This window comes from Oncorhynchus mykiss, chromosome 22, assembly GCF_013265735.2.
Source record: "Oncorhynchus mykiss isolate Arlee chromosome 22, USDA_OmykA_1.1, whole genome shotgun sequence".
NCBI classification, from domain to species: Eukaryota; Metazoa; Chordata; class Actinopteri; order Salmoniformes; family Salmonidae; genus Oncorhynchus; species Oncorhynchus mykiss.
The window spans coordinates 23604192-23620065 of record NC_048586.1 but is presented as its reverse complement, the minus strand read 5'-3'; the positions used below and the strand labels follow the sequence as shown (position 1 = coordinate 23620065).

At 42.7% G+C, this 15874-nt stretch overlaps 1 protein-coding gene across 1 annotated transcript; it reads left to right on the top strand.

Annotated features, from left to right (window-relative positions):
- The first annotated feature begins 2017 nt into the window (after positions 1-2017).
- On the top strand, positions 2018-12636 carry LOC110502021 (tetraspanin-7). The gene is made up of 8 exons (XM_021579927.2): positions 2018-2167; positions 8786-8974; positions 10380-10454; positions 10563-10658; positions 10741-10896; positions 10974-11057; positions 11261-11341; positions 11435-12636. The coding sequence occupies exons 1-7, from the start codon at positions 2087-2089 to the stop codon at positions 11327-11329; spliced, it is 750 nt and encodes a 249-aa protein (XP_021435602.1). The 5' UTR covers positions 2018-2086; the 3' UTR covers positions 11330-11341; positions 11435-12636.
- Positions 12637-15874: the final 3238 nt, after the last annotated feature.

Below are 15874 nucleotides of genomic sequence, written 5' to 3'. Positions count from 1 at the left end.
CTCAACATAGCTCGCTGTATATATAAAAAATTATATATTTTTCGTGTATGTACGCATGGATGATAGTATTGGCTTATTCATTGGATTCGTTCTGACATTAGTAATTTGTTGTTTTTCATTTGTAATTATTATTTGTGTACTTGTTTGACATTTTTGCTGCACTGTTATTAACGCAAGCTTTAACATGTGCTAAACTGTGTACCCGACCAATATATTTTGATGTGATACAATTGTCAGATGCTGGACAATTCAACTTTAGGCACACTTTTCAAGTTAATGTGATTCCCCGAAAGTAATTCAATAATGTTTTATTGAACTAACCATATGGCTGCACACAAATGTGTATTTATGTTACAATGAGCAGTAATCTAGTATTTATCGTGGTCTTGAATTGCAAACTGTTATACACTTTATTATCTAGCAAATAAAACCGATTACGTCTAAGGACGCAAAACAATCGATTCAAAAGTGGGTTTAATATGATCAGCATATATCCGCCAACAATCGGGGTATTCGAAATATATAGAATAAAAGTTAGTGGGCTTAGTTCGCTTTGAAATACAGTAGATGCTAAATTATAAAACCATTCATCCGATGAAGAAGCAAAGCTAAAGTAACCTAAAGGTAAATGCTAACAAATCTATTTCTCAACACGAAACTCAACAGATCACAAAATCACTACTTGGACCACCAGCAACAGACTAATTACATACAAGTACTTTTAGACAGCAAGATCAGGGCAGAGCTACCAGAAATGTTGCAATCGATATTTCAACAGTGCAGGGATCATCATAGCCGGAGTGCAATGGCTGAACCGCGCCCCGCCCTCTTAATAACCGTGTCTCCATTGTCCGGTATGGATGAGTCATACACATCAGTTGGAGTGGTAGTGACTCCAGTGCCAGCATTTTCTGCTGACAGGTTAGGTAACGTTACCACTTTGGCTCCCGGTAACGCATCATATCGACTAGGATTTAATGACGCTTAGGACAAAGTGGCGAAAAAGAGATTAATTTAATTTTACTACGTTATATCACCATCCGACTGTCTACCGTGTTGCATGATAGGAATAATCTATACATTGACTTTTTAATATCAAAATGCCTGTCAAAATGTTGAATTCACGTTCAAGCACACACAGCCAGACGAATTATGTATAACTATTTCTGGTGTTCAGTAGACTTCCAGGCATTGATGCATAGTCGTTTTCTTGTGCTTGTGTACTGCATTGACCACAGGGTGCCATATGACTCCCAGATCGGACTCCCTACCACTTCTTCTACAACTAGACAGAGTAGGTTAGGCCAGGGGTCCGATGTACTGCAGCCTTTTTTTATTAAACAACTGAATGTTTATGAATATTGCTACGTAGCAACAACAGATGAAAGGAATTTTGGACAAGGGATCCATGGAATAATATTTACATGGTGCAATAAAATGTAAATATTCATCCACAATGTATGTTCTTAATTCTTAACCTTTTTAGCTGCGCAAGATGGGCATTCTTATTTTGTTCCCCGAAAAATTTAGTTTGAATTTAAAAGCATGGTAATTTAAGCCTGAAAAATGCTAAATGGTATCTATGCCCTAAGGCAAAATGCTTAGAATGGCAGAACATTTGCTTTAAAATGTTATTTCTGACGCCAATAGGGGGTCCTTTAAAATGTTATTTCTGACGCCAATAGGGGGTCCTTTAAAATGTTATTTCCCAGGGCCTGACACTTGATTAGTCCGACCATGCACTGCATAAGTCATAGTAAAACTGCTTGTATGCAAAAAAAATTAAACGTTGAACACCGTTCTATCTTAATGAACGCAACCCTGAATGATAATACTGCCCTTGGAAACGCACGCCAAGAGGGTGTAATGGAGCTGTGTTGTTTCTCGGGTTATTTGCTCCACAGATCAGATCTACGAACAGATAACACTGTCAAAGCGAATCTTACCTACTATTCTGGAGAAAGAATATCTGACCCTGTATCAGTGGTTAATGGGGCAATTTTGGCGGCTGCGCTGTGAATGTCCTCCAGCGGAGAGTCATGGTAGCGCAAGGTTTGCAGAAACCTCCTTTTCAGTTTACTGTGGTATGGCATTGGGCATAATGGAGACCAAACCAGTGATAACCTTTCTCAAAACCCTCCTCATCGTTTACTCCTTCGTATTTTGGGTAAGTTAACGTTACCCTAGATTTATCCATTCCCCAATGTAAGCCTTGGGGAGATAGTTGTCGTTGTAGATGCAGACATGTGCGGTCTACCCGTATAGAAAATAAATGCATGCCCTCTATGACGAACGGGGTAGCCTACCTTTATTTTTCTATATGGATGATTCATTCGAGGGTGGACGTTCGTCTTTATAGGACTTCTTGCTACCGTACATGTAATGCTATAAATGTGTTTCAGCTGTGCCTTTTGTGACGATGACTTATCGGGTAATGTTTACAACCACACGCTTGGCGAAATGCGACATCCTCAGCTGTCCAACCCAGCTGTAGGCTTATTGCGCACATTGTCACCGACTCCAGCTCGCGAAATGTTGCTCTCTATTTCGAAGTTGTCAGTATGACCGCAATACATATGCATGGCATATGTGTAGAATATAGAGCGCAGCAGCTTCTCTGTGGTGACAGAGATAGGCAGAGGTTATCAGTCGAGGCTGTTGATGCAGGCAAATCAGCAGCCACTCATGTAACGGTTTCTGTCTGGTCCATCATTTGGTGCGTAGCTAACATGGAAGTCACCCCGTCAATGCCAAGGCTACAGTATGCATATGCTCTCGTCATTGGTCATTATACCAGCATACAACGTTTTGTCATTGATTTAGACTAACCATACTGGATATGTGGCACTATATAGCCCCAACATGGATGTGCACCTGACTTTGTAAACATAGCCTACAGCCCATTTGAAATGATTTGTCTGCATCCTGTTAAGTTGTATGTTTTGATCATAGCCCCCCTATTAATTTAATAGGGTCTCTATGTTATAAACCTTCAAAGGTCCAGAATGATGTGATAATGGCAGCCATTTTGGTCAGGGATAAATCCAAACCAGTCTAATTGGAAAGAATGGCCGTATAGGCATAGGTCAGGGGTATTCAACTCTTACCCATTGAGGTCCAGAGCATGCTGGTTTTCTTTTCTACCTGATAATTAATTGTGCCCACCTAGTGTCCCAGGTCTAAATCATTCCCTGATTAGAGGGGAATAAAAAATGCAGTGGAACTGGCATTGAGGTCCAGAGTTGAGGTAATGCATTTCTTGCTTTTACTTATGCTGGAAAATTAAAGTAATTCATGTGATATTAAAAAATTGTGTAATAGAAATACTGTCACTGCAAAATATTGTCATATAATAAATACAGTTTATACTGGTTTCATAAAACAGAAAATATGTATAAATAGCCTTTAAAATATATGTAAACTTAATAGACCATAAATGTCTACATTTGTTGTTTTCTTCCAAAGCTGGTGTAACCGATGTGAAATGGCTAGCTAGTTAGCGGTGGTCCGCGCTAATAGCGTTTCAATCGATACGTCACTCGCTCTGAGGCCTTGAAGTAGTTGTTCACCTTGCTCTGCAAGGGCCGCGGCTTTTGTGGCGCGATGGGTAACGATGCTTCGAGGGTCATACCATAGCATGTATTTCTTGAGCCAACTCCTGTGTCTATTAGGCTACATGATAAACAGTAGCCTACAGATGGGCATCAAGTTGGATGGGTAACTGGGTAACACATAAGCAATCCCTCTACAGTCAAACCAAAAGTAAACAAACTCAGTGTGTATTTGCAGCTCTTATCCTGAGAGATATCTTTGTTAGACAAGGATAGAGTGATGCTCCTTCTACACCTTGGAATGGGCTGAAATGGGCTGAGCTCAAAGGGGTGGGTGTCCACACCTTGGAATGGGCTGAGGTCAAAGGGCTGGGTGTCTACACCTTGGAATGGGCTGAGGTCAGAGGGGTGGGTGTCTACACCTTGGAATGGGCTGAGGTCAGAGGGGTGGGTGTCTACACCTTGGAATGGGCTGAGGTCAAAGGGGTGGGTATCTACACTTTGGAATGGGCTGAAATGGGCTGAGGTCAAAGGATTGGGTGTCTACACCTTGGAATGGGCTGAGACCAGAGGGGTGGGTGTCTACACCTTGGAATGGGCTGAGGTCAGAGGGGTGGGTGTCTACACCTTGGTATGGGCTGAGGTCAAAGGGCTGGGTGTCTACACCTTGGAATGGGCTGAGGTCAGAGGGGTGGGTGTCTACACCTTGGAATGGGCTGAGATCAGAGGGGTGGGTGTCTACATCTTGGACTGGGCTGAGGTCAAAGGGCTGGGTGTCTACACCTTGGAATGGGCTGAGGTCAGAGGGGTGGGTGTCTACACCTTGGAATGGGCTGAGATCAGAGGGGTGGGTGTCTACATCTTGGACTGGGCTGAGGTCAAAGGGCTGGGTGTCTACACCTTGGACTGGGCTGAGGTCAGAGGGGTGGGTGTCTACACCTTGGACTGGGCTGAGATCAGAGGGGTGGGTGTCTACACCTTGGACTGGGCTGAGGTCAAAGGGGTGGGTGTTGGTGGTGGTTTGAAATTCTTCAGATAGTTTGGTTCCTGAGTTTCACTGTCGTCAGCTTGTCATGACAGCTAATGTCTTCCGGCGAGTGCTTCAGACTCTAGTTCACACGCTATGGTCTCCAGTAGTGCAGTTGGCAGACTTGGGGTATGTGAGACACTGGCATGTTTTAATATTAAAAATAGACCTCCCCCACTCCCCGAGGAGACTGGTGGGAGGAGCTACATGAGGACAGGCTCACTGTAATGGCTGGAATGGAATAAATGGAACGTAGTCAAACAGGTGGTTTGATACCATTCCATTCCAGCCATTACAATGAGCCTGTCCTCCTATAGCTCCTCCCACCAACCTCCTCTGATTTCAATGTCTAGTTTTGATGTACATTTGGTTGAGTGTTCAACTAATGTGAATTATGCGTGAAATCAACAAAAAATGTCACCATGTCATTGGAATGACATTAAAAGTTGGGTGAAAAAAAGTGAAATTCCCTTAGGTTGATGAGTTTTTGCAAATCCAATCAGTTTTCCACGTTGATTCAAGGCCATCACATTTTATTTTTTGTTGTTTTTGAAATACCATGGAAACAACGTCGATTCAACCAGTTTTAACCAAGTGGGCCATATTTTCTCTTTTGGGGACTGGGGGGAAAGAGGTCATTCATGTTGTCATGGCTGCTGGGTTCTGAGTAATCTCCCAGATTGCATTGGACTTTATTAGTTAGATGTTGCCTCGTTACCTGTGATACAGGGTCCAAAGTTTTCTTCATAACCCTAATGGTTCAGATTGTTAGAGTCATCCGATCCTAGATCTAGGACTAAGGGCAACCTCTACAATGGTCGATTGCATCACAACAACAACATCATCACTTCCTCCAGCCCTAGCCTGGGTTCTGTTTTCAACATATGACATCAGCTGTATTGCATGCAGACAAACACACTGTCTAGTCTATCTTCTGGCCTGACTATCAATGTAATAGGGGCTCCCGAGTGGCGCAACAGTCTAAGGCACTGCGTCTCAGTTCTAGAGGCGTCACTACAGACACCCTGGTTTGAATCTAGGCTGTATCGCAACCAGCTGTGATGGGAGTCCCATAGGGCGGCACACAATTGGCCCAGCGTCGTCCAGGTTTGGCCAGTGTAAGCCGTCATTGTAAATAAGAATTTGTTCTTAACTGACTTGCCTAGTTAAATAAAAAACATAGATGCAATGATTTTTATAATACAAAGACAAGATAGATAGATTGATAGACATTGATCAATCAGTAGAGGGATAAGTATACTGGTACAACGACAAAGAAATCATAACAAAATGGCAATAACACACTCCTTAACACGCAGAACTCACCTCTCAGGGCCATTGGACAAGGCCATACACCTCACCGCAGAACAGCTGGCATGAACATGTGACTATTAGTGTGGGAAATTGGCTTGTGCGCTTATCTTATGTATGTGCACCCACTTATAACTTGTGAGTAAGATATTATCATTTCTCACAAAGTCCCAAAAGATTTTGAAAAAAAAAAAAAAAATTCTTGAATCCCTTGGTAAACGGAATTTACATAATAGTTAGCCTACCTGATAACTACTTTTTGTTTTATGTTTATAGAAATGTGCAAGCGATTCTTGTTAAATAAGATGAATATCAGCGATAATAGAACAGTAGAATAAACCATTATCAAGGCAGTATTCTTATAATGATGGCAGATAGTCCTGTCTATCCTGAATGGTCATTAAGTACAAGCTCACACAGGCCACGAGGTGGAGCATCATTGATTCTCTGCTAAGTTCGCTACGCACATTGAAACCGCAAGACTTTCAACAGTGATACATGTAGGAGCATTGCCATTATACTGTGTACATTATGTAGTACCAGCTATACAGTACAGAGGGGGATCTGAGCTTGAATCATTAATGCCGTGTTTGTGTTTCCACTCATTACTAAAATGAGCCCTTTGGTCTGTGTTGGTGTCATTACTTATGAATGGTTGAGAAATAAACATATTCAGAGATAATAGGGACATTTTATTGATTTAGGTCTGTGGTGGTGCTTTGATAAAAAGTCAAGTTTTATCATTTTGTGGTTTTTAAGGGATTGTAGTGCCTCAGTCTTTTCATTTGTGAAAAACAGTCCAGGTTTCGAGGGCAGTTAGTACATTTAGACTTATGGAGAGGGAGGGGGTTTGCCACCTGCTGTTCATACAAGGTTAGAATGACAAAGAGAGGAGGAGAGGGAGCTTTTTTGTATGTTTTGGCTGAGTTCTGCTTGGATACTGCAGCACCTCAGAGATGGATGTCTGTTACCATGGATACAATTTAACTCTGGCCCTGCCAGCCAAACGGTCCCTGTCCTTGACACCTCTCCTAGTGTTCTTCCATTCCAAACGGTTGCACATGTTTGTCCCAGCCCAGCACTAACAAACCTGATGCAACTAATCAAGGCCTTGTTAACTAGTCCTATGATGTGCAGACGTTTGCTACAGTCGAGCACTGCACCTCATTCAGGTAATGATAATACATTTAGACCACAATTGGGCCTGACACCTGCCAGTAAAACTATATGTCACATTGTTTGTGTGCCTGTGTGGTTCTGCTTATGTGGATGTGTGTGCAGGCCTGCTATGTGGCAGTATGACAGCCGGCAGGAGAGAGGGACCTCGTGGTGGGGGGTAGGGGGCTGATGATGAGTTGGCAACAGGCTTTTCTAGTTCGGTGGCATTAACAGATCGGCACCCCTTCTGTACCCCGTCCCAAAAAGCAGCTGCCCCCCAGCTGGGACACGGGCATTTAGCTGGCCCACACAACACACTCCTTTATGAGTGGCCTTCATTAGAAATGCTAAGAGCAGTGCCACAGGAGGAAGCGGCTCGCTCTGGATCAAAGGGGCCTTTTGATTCGCTCCCTCTTTGCGTGTGTGCGCGTGTGTGTATGTGTGTTCCACAGAAAAACTATCAACATATCCCTTCAACCTCCCCCCATTCCTTCCCTCTCTCTGTCTCTCTCTCTTTCTCTGCACTCCCCTCTCTGTTATGACACCTAGAAACAACTGCTATTTGCTCCTTGGTCAGAGAGGACAAGCTGAAAGGTTGATCTAGTTATCACTTATGTAAGGGATAAATAACAAGGGGCTATGCGTTCTGTGTAAAATAATGAATGACGTGTGGAAGGTGTGTTCCACAACGCATTAGCGGAGTGAAACACACCTTCCACCGAGTTGTATTATTTTCCAGAGAACGCATAGAGCCCCAAGTTGATTATGCCTTTTATAGCATGGCTATAATTTACTAAATAGCTATAATTTACTAAATAGCTATAATTGACTAAATAGCTACAGTAGTTGCCGTGGTAACCAAACAGACTTGCTAGTTTAGCTAACCGAACCATGAGTCCTAGCTTGCTATTATGAAAATTGAATTCAACACTACCCATACTGTTTTCAATTTGACTTTTGCTTTCAAAAGCAGCTCAAACAAAACATGTAAAAAAATAACCATAGCCATTGAATTCTACCGTGTTGTAGGGAAATAATGCACGCTTTAGAATGCCCTTCAAACCAATCAGAAAGGAGTATTCCATGGTATAATTAAGCAATAAGACCCTGGTATATGGCCAACATATAAGGGCTGTTCTTAGGCACGATGCAACGCGCCTTTAGCCGTGGTATATTGGCCATATACCACAAACCCCAGAAGTGCCTTATTGCTATTATAAACTGGTTACCAGCATAATTAGAGCAGTAAAAATAAATGTTTTGTCATACACATGGTCTGATATACCACCGCTGTCAGCCAATCAGCATTCATGACTCAAACCAGCCAGTTTATAACTACATTTAAACCTGCTATCAATTACACTCAAAAAAGATTATCTTAGATCTGTGTCCAGGGGAAACTTCATTGTCCCATACTGTGGAGAGGCAGAGGGTGGGTGGCTATGCATTGTTGAGCCATGGGGGGTGTTCTCTAGTCTTTGGTCTAAGCACGATCAGTAGCACCATCAGTAGCAGCACTGCACTCTGCTGGCTGAATAGTGTACCTCTGGATGTCAACATCTGTCTGGCATCTTCTCCCCTCTCCTCCTCTGTCTCCTCCATCTGCTCTCTCACCTCTTTCCACCCATCGCCATCACCCTTCGCTCATATATTTCCCCTTTACTACCTACCCTCTCTCTGTCCTCTCCCCTTTCACTCATCTCCTTTCCCGCTCTGTTTCTCTCTTTCTGTTCTTCAGATCACAGGAGCGATCCTCTTGGCAGTGGGAGTATGGGGGAAGTTTATGCTGGGCCCTTATATCTCTCTGATAGCTGAGAACACCACCAATGCTCCATACGTCCTCATCGGCACTGGGACTGTTATCATCGTCTTCGGCCTGTTCGGATGCTTCGCCACCTGCAGGGGGAGCCCATGGATGCTCAAACTGGTGAGGGGAGAGGGAGGAGAGGAGCATGCAGACAGACACACACACACACACTGGAGCTGGGAATCTGCAGCTGGGGTTGTGAAGCATTGTTTTGATACTGATTAACCCAGAGCAGTTAGAGAAACACAATGATAATTATCTACACTACCATTCAAAAGTTAAGGGTCACTTAGATATGTCCTTGTTTTTGAAAAGAAAAGATGTCCATTAAAATAACATCAATTTGTTCAGAAATACAGTGTAGACATTGTTAATGTTGTAAATTACTATTTTAGCTGGAAACGGCAGATTTTTTATGGAATATCTACATAGGCGTACAGAGGCTCATTATCAGCAACCATCCTGTGTTCTAATGGCATGTTGCGTTAGCTAATCCAAGTTTATCATTTTAAAAAGCTAATTGATCATTAGAAAACCCTTTTGCAATTGTTAGCACAGCTGAAAACTGTTGTTCTGATTAAAGAAGCAATAAAACTGGCCTTCTTTAGACTAGTTGAGTATCTGGAGTCCTCAACTGGTAGCTTCATTAACTAGTACCCACAAAACACCAGTCTCAACGTCAACAGTGAAGAGGTGACTCCGGGATGCTGGCCTTCTAAGCAGAGTTCCTCTGTCCAGTGTCTGTGTTCTTTTGTCTTAATCTTTTCTTTTTCTTGGCCAGTCTGAGAAATGGGTTTTTCTTTGCAACTCTGCCTAGAAGGCCAGCATCCCGGAGTCGCCTCTTCACTGTTGACATTGAGACGGGTGTTTTGCGGGTACAATTTAATGAAACTGCCAGTTGAGAACTTGTGAGGCATCTGTTTCTCAAACTAGACACTCTAATGTACTTGTCCTCTTGCTCAGTTGTGCACTGGGGCCTCCCACTCCTCTTTCTATTCTGGTTAGAGCCAGTTTGTGCTGTTCTGTGAAGGGAGTGGTGCACAGCGTTGTACGAGATCTTCAGTTTCTTGGCAATTACTCGCATGGAATAGCCTTCATTTCTCAGAACAAGAATAGACTGACGAGTTTTCAAAGAAAGTTCTTTGTTTCTGGCCATTTTGAGTCTGTAATCGAACCCACAAATGCTGATGCTCCAGATACTCAACTAGTCTAAAGAAGGCCAGTTTTATTGCTTCTTTAATCAGGATAACAGTTTTCAGCTGCGCTAACATAATTGCAAAAGGGTTTTCTAATGATCAATTAGTCTTTTAAAATTATAAACTTGGATTAGCTAAAACAATGTGACTTTGGAACACAGGAGTGATGGTTGTTGTTTCCAGCTACAATAGTAATTTACAACATTAACAATGTCTACACTGTATTTTAGATCAATTTGATGTTATTTTAATGGACAAAATGTTTTTGTGTGTGTGTGTGTGTGTGTGGATTCCCCACTCTCTACCCATCTCTCTCTATCTCTCTACAGTATGCAATGTTCTTGTCCCTGGTGTTCCTAGCTGAGTTGGTGGCTGGGATCTCTGGTTTTGTTTTTCGTCACGAGGTCAGTTTCTCTATTTGTAATACATTACCCACAGCCGCTTACCTGCCAATAGAAATAAGTCACATCACGTGTGTGTGTGCCCGCGTGTTTGTGCGTGTGTATCCACAGATAAAGGGAACCTTCCTGAGGACGTATACTGACGCGGTGTTGAACTATGATGCTGAGGATGAGAAGAGCCTGGTTGTGGACAACGTCCAAAGCAGCGTGAGTTACAACAACAACAAAACTACTATTCTAACAACAACACACAATTCAATCACATCTCTGTCTGTGTGTCTCTCTCCAGCTGCGTTGCTGTGGGGTGTACAACTACACCAGCTGGTTGGGCAGTGTGTACTACCCTGCTAACGGCTTTCCCCTGAGCTGCTGCTCCAACTCCTCTGACTGCAACCCACAGGACCTCCGCAACACCACCATAAACCACACCAAAATCAACCAGCAGGTGTGTGTGTGTCTGTGTGTTTGTGTGTCTGTAACCCATCCACTGTGTTACAGACTAACCCGTCCCCTGTGTTTCAGGGCTGTTATGAACTGGTCACCTCCTTCCTCGAGATCAACATGGCCATCATTGCAGGAGTGACTTTTGGCATCGCCTTCTCACAGGTGAGATAGAGAGAATGCACTTGTGTGTTGATATGAGTGCTGTTTTTAAGGTGTACTATAATCTAAAGCAGTGTTTCCCAACTCCAACCCTCCAGTACCCCAACAGTACACATTTTATTGTAGCCCCGGACAATACAAATGTGTACTGCTGGGGGTATGTTGAAAAACACTGATCTAAAGTTATCTCTCTCTCTCCTTCTCAGTTGATTGGCATGTTGCTGGCATGTTGTCTGTCCAGGATCATTACAGCTAATCAGTATGAGATGGTGTAGCTGGGAGAGCAGGTTAGTGACTATTCTCTCACTTACACACACACGCACACACTATACACACACACTATAAACACATCTAAGAGCCTATGTGGTTGTTTTTTTTAGGGAGATGAAGAGGAGAGGGTGAACAGCATCTTGGTAGACTGGGACAGAAGATCCCCACAACACTAGCACATTGCATCACTAAACCCCCCCCCCCCCCCCCCCCTCTCTCACTTTCTCTCACTTTCTCTCACTTTCTCTCCCCTCTCCCCCTCTCTCTCTCACTTCCCCCCCCCCCTCTCTCTCTCTCATTATTGTAACTTATTGTAAAGAAACACCATTCCTTAATGCTACTGTGCCATGAGCTTCTCTCAGTACCTTAAACTCCTCCACTGAATGACTCTGCTGGTAAAAGTTGCAAGTAAGCACTGATCTAGGATCAGCTTACCCTCCCCAACACAAGATTGACCTTGGACCAGCATCTAGGGGCAACGTCCTCCTACTCCATATGAGCTTAGCAGTCTCTGACACTGTGGAGAAGTTTCCCTGAGGCACAGGTCTAGGATCAGCTCACCCCACCCTTGATGCTAACTTTAACCATTAAGATAATGAATGAATATCTGACCCTGCATTAGTGCTCATCATCCTCATCATCCTTCTCCTTAGTAGTCTTTGACCCCTGTGTCTCCTTGTCCTCTCACACTTCCCCCTTGTGGTCTGGCATGCTCCATATAGGCCCTAGCATCTCCAAAGCGATGCACATATTTGAATAGACATTACATTATTAACCCACATAAATATATACAGTAGCCGACATACTGTATTTTCATGATGTTCCTAATCACTGTAAATACCTAAACTTCAGACATTTAGAGAAGATATGTTGATGAAACATTGAGAGAGCATTTAGAGCTAACTTTAGCCTTTCATTTGCATCTTTGTTTTTTTGCTGCTACATGGATGATATCTGACTATTGTGTCCATATCTATGGCATTAGATAACAATGAACTGTGCAATTGATTTGGTCTGTGGATGTGTAAACGTGGCTTACTCTGGCTGGTGGGAGGAGCTATAGGAGGACTGGCTCATTGTAATGGCTGGAGTGCAGTTAAACGTGGCTTACTCTGGCTGGTGGGAGGAGCTATAGGAGGACTGGCTCATTGTAATGGCTGGAGTGCAGTTAAACGTGGCTTACTCTGGCTGGTGGGAGGAGCTATAGGAGGACTGGCTCATTGTAATGGCTGGAGTGGAGTTAAACGTGGCTTACTCTGGCTGGTGGGAGGAGCTATAGGAGGACTGGCTCATTGTAATGGCTGGAGTGGAGTTAAACGTGGCTTATTCTGGCTGGTGGGAGGAGCTATAGGAGGACTGGCTCATTGTAATGGCTGGAGTGGAGTTAAACGTGGCTTACTCTGGCTGGTGGGAGGAGCTATAGGAGGACTGGCTCATTGTAATGGCTGGAGTGGAGTTAAACGTGGCTTACTCTGGCTGGTGGGAGGAGCTATAGGAGGACTGGCTCATTGTAATGGCTGGAGTGGAGTTAAACGTGGCTTACTCTGGCTGGTGGGAGGAGCTATAGGAGGACTGGCTCATTGTAATGGCTGGAGTGGAGTTAAACGTGGCTTACTCTGGCTGGTGTGAGGAGCAATAGGAGGACTGGCTCATTGTAATGGCTGGAGTGGAGTTAAACGTGGCTTACTCTGGCTGGTGGGAGGAGCTATAGGAGGACTGGCTCATTGTAATGGCTGGAGTGCAGTTAAACGTGGCTTACTCTGGCTGGTGGGAGGAGCTATAGGAGGACTGGCTCATTGTAATGGCTGGAGTGGAGTTAAACGTGGCTTACTCTGGCTGGTGGGAGGAGCTATAGGAGGACTGGCTCATTGTAATGGCTGGAGTGGAGTTAAACGTGGTTTCATATGTTTGATACGTTCCATTTATTCCATTCCTATAGCTCCTCCCACTTACCACCTCTGTCTTACGCGCTCCTAGGTTATTTATCATTTATTATATTAACGCATCATGATGTGTGTGTGCCGACTTTGGTCTGGAACACTGTGCTGTTTGGATTTATTTGTATGTTCTTGTAATATTTGTGTGTTTTAGTTTTGTCTGATTCTGATAAATAGTATTATTTATTGATTTTATCGATGTTACGTGTTTTTGTGCCACATGTTGAGATATATAGACCTATGTTTACATTTTGCTTAATTTATGTATTGTTGACATTTCATTTTTTTGTATGTTTTTTTGTATGTCTGCCTTACGATTGTGTATCTTTGTGCACGTTTGTGTGTGAGTGAGTGAGAAAGAGTAGAAGTGGAATCCCGACATGAGTGTTCAACCGGGAATAGGGTATCGTTTGAGATACAGTCAATGCTCATATAGATGTACGGCTCAGGTCAATGACATGATTTCAACGCTCCGACTGGGGCCTCTTATGGTGTTGTGTGTGTATGTATGTCCATGTCTTAGAGTCATGACAGAGGCAGCTGGGACCTCTGTGCTATAGACGGGCTCGCTGACAACGTCATGAAAACATTGCGTGTGCTTGAAAGGGGCAGAAGCTGTGTGTTGTTATGCTTCTGGATGGCCAGATAGCTAGCAAAACTGACGTGTATGGAATCATAAGTGGCTCGTACTTGCTCTTGTACTTGTCTTGTTTTGAGGTGTTTTGACTTATGCCACGTCACATCTATGCTATTATGGCAAAGATTTGCGAGCTAGCTAGCTAACCAACAACTGTAACAATGTATTTGAGTGCTCATTGTGCAATTTTATTTATGTTTTCAGTAAACATTGGAGACAAAATATAGTTTACCTGTTATCAACAATCCAAGCCAACCCTGTATGTTTTGCCCCATTAGTTGTACATGGTTTGGTTTTGTTGCTAAACAACCAACCCGTCTACACAAGGGATCTCAGCCCTGGTTCTGGGTCTCCCATGTATGCTGTTTTCACTAATGACTCAGATTTACATTTTCTGGGTTATTAAAATCTCAACTATTTTGCATGAAATCTTTTTATGGAAGGGATTACTGGTATGTACATAGAAATTGCATGGTAAAATGGTAAATATACAATAATACCTATGGATCATTTATTTGTTTCATTGATACTAAATTAGAGCACCATTCCATATACCAGGTAAACAACCGGTAGCTGAACCTTTAAATAAAATGCCACCAAGAACTCCCAGTGTATTGAAATTAAATTTCCTTCCCTAAAATGGATGGATGATGTGAAATCCCGTGAACAGGTTGGCTCCCCAGTTTCTCCACCTCCAGCAGAGTAGAAAGCCAGTTTACTGTTATTAAGTAGATCACTAAATCCTACCAAACTAACAAAACAAATGTGTAAAAGTGACCAGTCAATAAATATTGTAATCCAAAGTTGCAGCGTTAACGAAAAGCTAAAACATTGTTTTGTAGCCAACCTTTTTAAACAACTCAGCACCAGCTATTATACATATCCTGTTTAAAAAAAGATGTATCCATTTTTTGGTCAAACATTTTGTTGTTGTTTGTTGTTGGCTTTACCTAGCCCAGATAAGTTCCCAACCTCATAACTAGCTACCAAGAAGTCGTTTCAGGCTATCAATCAAGTTAGAGTAGCTAGCTTGTCTAACTAACTTAGCTGGCATGCATGCTGAAAAGGCTGGTAGATTTTAGAAAAGCAAGCAATTACTAAATGTACTGAATAAGACACATTCCTTTCCATCTTTTACTCAGATTTTTGCAGAGATGCAGAGAAGAACATTCAGATTTTTGCAGAGATGCAGAGAAGAACATTTGTTATTTAAAACAAAAAGACACCAGTCATGATTATACAGACAGCTCAAGAGGTTTGCTTAGATATTTTGAAAAATACAAATATTTTTTGACATAATGATTATGGCTCTAGATTGCAGGAAAAAGCTGTTTTCAGGTGGTTGAAAAATGCAAAATGATCCATCTTCCCATCACTCCAGACCACCCCCCCCCCCCAGCCATCCTTATGTAATTTGTGCCCACTCTGATTTTTGGGGTGCATGACACCCCTGCATGCCAATACAGTGTGTTCAGTTGTTGATATTGTAACCATCAGTGAAAACTGTATTAATAAATTATCGTCATAACTTTACTGCTGAATCGCTGTGTCTCTAGTTCTTTTTGTGTTTGAAGTGAAGGGTGGTGTATTCTCTACACTCTTTCTCTCTCTTACTCCTTCTGTCCTCTTATTCTATCCTTGCCCTCTTATTTTTCACTTCCATTATCTCCCTGCAGCTCTCCCTCTTCCCACCTTTACCCTCTCTTCTTCCCTATCTCTAACCTTCTTCCTACCTCTCTCTTTCTCTGTGTTAAAGAACTCTGCCATAAGTCAAACTTTATTTGTCACGTGCCGAATACAACAAGTGTAGTAGACCTTACCGTGAAATTCTTACTTAACCAACACCGCAGTTCAAGAAGAGTTAAGAAAATATTTACCAACTAAAGTAAAAAATAATAAAAGTAACACAATAAAATAACAATAACGAGGCTATATACAGGGGGCACCAGTACCGAGTCAGTGTGTGGGGGTACAGG